Source organism: Aegilops tauschii, chromosome 7 (genome assembly GCF_002575655.3).
Source record: "Aegilops tauschii subsp. strangulata cultivar AL8/78 chromosome 7, Aet v6.0, whole genome shotgun sequence".
In the NCBI taxonomy this organism is placed as follows: Eukaryota; Viridiplantae; Streptophyta; class Magnoliopsida; order Poales; family Poaceae; genus Aegilops; species Aegilops tauschii.
The window spans coordinates 620,214,554-620,220,974 of NC_053041.3; the positions used below are offsets into that span (position 1 = coordinate 620,214,554).

Here is a 6,421-nt window from a genome sequence, read left to right on the forward strand (position 1 = left end):
CCGCACACCCTACCAAAAGCATAGATACGATGACCAAGTCCGCTCCATCGTCTTGTCCTCCCATGCATCTTCCATCCTGCGCCCGCATAATATCGACCCACCCCTTCTGCGGGCACCAGCCGGGTTGCTAGCTGCAGGGGAAGCGGCCGTGAAGGAGAGACAGTGTGCCGACGTTGCCGCAGCCGTTTAGCTTTCTGCCCAGCTTCCATTCTCCTCACCGTGCTGACTACGGGACACAGACACGTGCAGAAGTCTCTTTTCCTTCTGCTTCCTCTCGGTTAATCATGGGGATGTGCGTGTTTTTCCTAAGTGGTGGTTACTAGATTACAGTCTCTCTTTGGTTTTGTGAAGGTAACTTGTTTACTGAGTTTCATTGATCAGCTCGAGTTTGTTTTATAGGTAACTTGTTCGACCTTTTATGTCGCAAGGGGGGGGGGGGGGTTGTTGTCAAGATTGAACCCTTTTTCTTAATGCTGACTTCATGTCGCTATTTTGATTCTTTGCAGAGCCATGTTCACACACTCCCCATCTTCCCATTCATTAGTAAAGCACCTGCTAATGTTAATAAACTATTGCTATTATATTGGCGCAAATGTGTCACTGTTTTAAATAGCCCGATATAGCTCCGCTATAGCGTTTACAAAAGGTCTTGCGCTAAGAGACTTTGGTCCAAACAAATGAACAAATATTTTAAATAGCGCGCTATAGCTCCGCTATAGCATTTGGAAGAGGTCCGCCGCTAAGATGCTTAGCGCGCTATTTAAAACTATGAAATGTGTACAGTGTGATCATCTCCCATCATCTTCCTATGGTTCCTGCTCCCAGTGTTGATCATTATTCTCCTGTGGGCATCAAAGAAATAGAATGTAAGTAGGATGACCCTAATTTTTTTTATCCCAATAATGGATTTGGCATATGAGAGTGTGACGTTTTTCTTACTGAGGTTCAGTAGCAGTCACCATTCTTCAATCATTTATGAAAGGATCTAAAAAAACATTTCCTAGCTGATATGTATTCCAAATCCCGACTTAGAAATGGTCATTTTAGATGGAGCGGAGTACACAATTATTATAGTTACATTTGTTTTCTTGCCGGACCAAGTTATTTAATAATGATATGAATATCTTGCAATATGGTTGGTGGTGTGTTAGACACTTGATCAAACAAATAACTTTTTCAGAATAAATGGACCCAAGTTGTTTTTAGAACTTGCTTCCCTGCATATTCTATGGACTCCATGAAGATTTAAATCACATCAGATATAAACCATGTTTCAAAGAAATGTACTCAGATAGCCATCCAAATGAAGATGCTCTTTAGTTCTCATTCTCATTGTTGCGAGTGTTGTGAGTGCACGGAAGATAGCTTATGCAATTCATAGTGTTGTCTTTGATTGTATGAGTATTTTGTTTGCCGTTACATTGGGCAATATAATGTTTCAGAGGTCATGGGCCATGATAAGGTAGAGTTTGATGTACCACCATGTGGTGGTCATAAACTTGCAGTGGAAGGATACCGACAAATCGCATAGCATGGCAATATGGTTATTTCCATGACGCTTCCCTATGGCATGTTCTAGGTACGCTTTTTCTGTGACATTATTTGTATGACATGGGAAAGTGATTGATGTAATGCTCAAGCTTCGTGTTATGATACTATCATGTGATTTCCATTGTTTGTTCTTGCGTATGGATATTTGTGTGCTAGCGTTGGACCTTTATTTTCTTTACTTCTAGCGTAATGTGTTTTAAGGTCACACTTTGGTTAGTCCCATATATTTATGTGAAGGATTGCTGAAATGAACTACAAAATTTGATGGTCGCCTTTTCAGCATTCTTTATGTTTAGCATTCTCCTATTGTAGGTTTGCTATTTGGTAGACAATCATCTACGTACTTAAGAAAATGAAATGTATATTGACTTTTGTTATTTATGTAAGGTCGTAGTACAACTGATAATAATAATATATATTGTGACTATATTACATGCTTGCTAATAATAATACCATCTCCAAACATAGCATTTGCATACTGATGAAATGTAGCCTAAGTTCGAACAAGTGTGTCATAGCGTAGCTTATGAATAATGTACCTTTTCAGATTAGTACATGCCATTTTTTGCCCTGAAACTGTAGGTTATAGAAGCTCTTCTGATATTCTATAGCTCATCTTTCGTTTTATTATATAGGTATTACATGGTTAGTGTTTGTTCAGTGAACGGTCAGCCTAACTAGACCTGAAGCTCATACACATGTCCTATCTCGGCGAGGGCATGTGTTTGTGCATACTCCTCCCTGTTCAAGTGCTAACGCAGACAAATGCATTAATGAATGTCTACTTTGGAACTGTGTATTGTCTTTTTGCTGGTAATATATTTGTGTTAGAACATAACCAATGTTAAGTATTCAAGCAGTCATGTGGCGTAAGCATTGTAAATTTGAACTGTTCAAAATATATACATGATTGAAATTTATTATTTCTAAAATAGACGGGCGCGGCAACGCGCGCCTTCATGGTCTAGTATCCATCAAAACATGCTCATCATAACGTCAGAGGTGTTCGGGCTGAACCATTTTTCACCACCTTCAACATGGTGACCACAAGGTGAGCTTGCGTGCGCTGGTAAGCAATGCTTCGCATTCTCTTTCCTGATCATTGGCATGTGTCTGTGTCTTCGGGTCTGCTGTAGCATTTGTATACTTTATCAGAGCAAGGAAGTTTTATAGGCGAGTTATATACGCTAGACTGCTGTCTTTTTGTTTTGTAAACGACGCTCTGTTTTTGTTCTGTTCTTACAACAATATCATGTTACATTTGGTCACGGCTGAAGGAATGCAGAATTGGGTTGCTTAATTAGTTAATTAATTAATGAACGGGCCAATTCAGATTTGGGTTGCTTAATTAACTCTAGGAGCAGGAGAAATTCGATTGCTAATTGCGTATTGTCACTGTCATGCGTAGTGGCGACATTGTGTTGGTGAAATGGTAATGAAGCCTGCATGATACCATGTTTATTTTTTAATTCCCTGAAAAAAACTTGTTAGCCTTTTGGTGTATGAAAAGCGTGTGGTTCTTGTTACTGTAGCATTTTGTATTGTTGCACGCTTTATATGCAGCAGCATTACAAGTGAGAGAAGAAAGAAATATTGTTTCAGTTGAGAGGTGCATTATTTTTCTCTCACCAAACACTGCATTTTTGTTTTGTAAGGGAGCACTAGTGAACAAGCTCATTCTTTTTCCTTGGCTTCCTGTTGTGATGTCACTTCACTTGTCACCTTGCTTAATATCCCCATTGGCTGCCTCGGGTGCTTTGTCTTTGTCTTTGCCTTTCTTCACCTCTGTCTCCTCTTTCTCCTTGGCTTTCTTCGCTTGAGCCTCCTCTGCCTCCTTCACCTTGGCCGCCGCCGCTTCCTCCTTGGCCTGCTTGAGCGCCTCGATTAGGCCTATCAAGCACACATCCGGGTCCCTCTTTTTCTTCTTCGACATGGGCATCAGGTTCTCTGCAACGTCAGCGGGCGACATGTCGGTCTCCTCGAGCAGGCGCTGGACTTCCCCAAACAGCTCGTGCTCAATGACATCTAGGTAGTTCTTGGCGAGCACCTTGAAGCCCTCAAAGCGGCAGTAGGACATCTCGATGTGCTTGTCCATCCTGCCCCGCCGGATCAGCGCCGGGTCCAGCTTCTCCTTGTGGTTGGTGGTGAAGATGATGATCCGCTCACCTCCGCAAGCAGACCACAGCCCGTCGATGAAGTTAAGCAGGCCCGAGAGCGTCACCTTGGTGGCATCGTCCTTCTCTGGCTCTATCGGTAGCTTGGGCTTGTCATCGTTGTCGGAGTCCTTGTTGCTTGAGGCCTTCTTGTCCTTGCGGCGTTTTCCTGTGAAGTCGACGGAGCAGTCGATGTCCTCTATGACGATGATGGACTTGCCCGTTGTCTCGATGAAGAGCTTCCGTAACTCGGTGTTGTTCTTGACCGCCGTGAGCTCGAGGTCGTAGACGTCATAGTCGAGGAAGTTGGCCATGGCGGCGATCATGGTAGACTTGCCGGTGCCAGGCGGTCCGTAAAGAAGGTACCCACGCTTCCATGCCTTGCCGACCTTGGCATAGTATTCCTTGCTCTCCTGGAAGGCCATGAGGTCGTCGATGACAGCTTCCTTCTCATCGGGGTGCATGGCGAGCGTGTCAAAGGTGGCGGGGTGCTCGAAGGGGACATGGCTCCAGACGCTTTTGCCCTTGTAGGGGTTCCAACTACCACTAGCATTGTTGGTGAAGAGGCGGCGTTGGCGGTTCTTCACAGTGACAGCGCGGCCCTCGCCGAGTACGAAAGGAAGGTAGGAGTCAACGACAAGGTCGCGGTGCCGCTGATGGAAGACGACTCGGTAGAAGCGCCTCTCGTCCCCGCCGGGGTATAAGCTGATGACGTTGGCCTTGGACTGCCTCTTGGAGGCGTACCACCAGATGGTGATCCCGGAGAAGTCGTCAGTGACCTCCTCGTGGTCGTCCACGGAGACCCGGAGGTTCTTGCTGTCCTTGCCGAGCTCAGCCTTGAGCTTGCGCGCGCGGCGGGCGCAGGCATCGCTGAGGTAGGCCTCGACGGCAAGGAAGAAGTCGCTGCGCTGGAAGCGCTCGGCGCCGTACTCGGAAATGGTGATCTGGAGGTAGGGATTGAAGAAGGCAGCGAGCTTGGCGGCCCACGTGGTGAGGTAGAGGCGGAAGGTGGGGGGCACGTAGTTCTGCACCACGGACCAGAGGAAGATGACGGTCGCCACCGCCGATCCGAGCCCCGCCCACCTCTCCACCACCGCCGGTGCCATGGCCGGACCTAGCGCTCCTCTTGATATTGTGTGGATGTAAAGCCGTAGTGACCTGGACTGGACTGGACATGCGTGTACATGTTGCGTATATAATGACATGCGTGTGTGGTGATTTTGCTGAAGTTGAAGCTTAGCTAAGCACGTGCTGTCGTGATCGTTGGGGCCGGAGCAGGTGAGGAGAACCGGCGAGCGTTGATCGAACAGTCCATGGAAACGAGATTACTTAATGGATCCAATGGCAAATGCAGACTTGGCTAGCTCAGTTTTGTAGCCAACCAGATGCGTCAGGATTGCGATTGTTAATTGCATCATGAAACATTTTTTAGACGATTGATTGCATCTTGTTACAACAGGCTAGTATAAAATTTTGCATGTGTATTATACAATAGTAGGTAGCTTTGAAACTAATCAGAGATGCATGAGGTCGGCATCGTGCTGAGTCGTCAGCGAGATGAAGCATGGGTGACGATTTGCATGGTGCTGATGACCCCCGAGGACAAGGCACAGTTTAGCTTTTTTTTTTCTTCCCTGGGAAAGGCACAGCTTAGCTGGACGGAAGACGATCGAGGTGGCTCGCTGGGCCGTGAACGAGTACACCGCTCGGTCGGGCGTGTACAAACCACACCGTGCCGAAAGAAACATTAGTACCACACCGCTCGCCACGAATCCTACGTCACGGTCTAAATAGCCTGGTAGTGACCAACCTATTGCCGACGACGCAAGCATATACACCAGCTTGCTGGTCCAGGGTCTGCCGAGGCAAAAAGCAGTCATGACGTACTTCTGGCCGGGCCAGGCCACGGGCCTGTCACCTGAAGTTGCCTTTAACTCAGCATGAGGGGGGCTAAAAGTACGGATTCACGTCAATCTTCTCTTTTCTTCTGAGCCTTCGCTTTTCTTATACCAACATCTATTATAAAAGTTTGAAGTACAAGCTATTTCAAACATATTAAAAATTATATGAATGTCATTGGGCCACCAAACGATCACTATATCGTTGTCAGAACGGCTCACTGAGAGCCTTCATTTTTCAGCCTCTGCTATTCCTATGTTACTTCATTTGCTGAGATTTTAATAGAACTCGACCTTTTGGTCATCCGGAAATTAAGAAATGACGATTTCTTTTAAGGAAAATCATAAGCTTTATTACGGAATAATAGTTGGCAAATATACGATTATAAGGCTATCAACATTTTTTTGAATCTGGCTATCAACATAGGTTAGAACATTATACTCCCAATAACAGCGGGACCTTGTGCGCACGCGCGCACGCACACACACTTATTTGGGTCAATTCATCGGCAACACCACTGAAATTTCTTTTTTTGACGGAACCTCGTCAAAGGGCGGGGAGCTCCCGCATTGCATTAAGAAGAAGAGAATTGGTCCAGTTAATAAGGGAAACCGGACCTAAAAACCGTACATGGCACGGTTAATCAAGGAAAACCGGCGAAGACCACACACACCCGACTAGCACTCAAGGAACATCGTCCGAGCCGGATACAAGAGTGCCTAGGCCCAAGACCATCGACAACACAACATACCCAACCAAATCAACCTCTGCAACCTCAAGAACACGCCTGCAACCAGATGTGCACTCACGCCTAACCT

The 6,421-nt window shown here is 45.9% G+C and overlaps 1 protein-coding gene across 1 annotated transcript; it reads right to left on the reverse strand.

Annotated features, from left to right (window-relative positions):
* Nucleotides 1-2,242: 2,242 nt before the first annotated feature.
* Nucleotides 2,243-5,798, reverse strand: LOC141027876 (AAA-ATPase ASD, mitochondrial-like). The gene has a single exon (XM_073505422.1). The coding sequence runs from the start codon at nucleotides 4,907-4,909 to the stop codon at nucleotides 3,263-3,265; it is 1,647 nt and encodes a 548-aa protein (XP_073361523.1). The 5' UTR covers nucleotides 4,910-5,798; the 3' UTR covers nucleotides 2,243-3,262.
* Nucleotides 5,799-6,421: the final 623 nt, after the last annotated feature.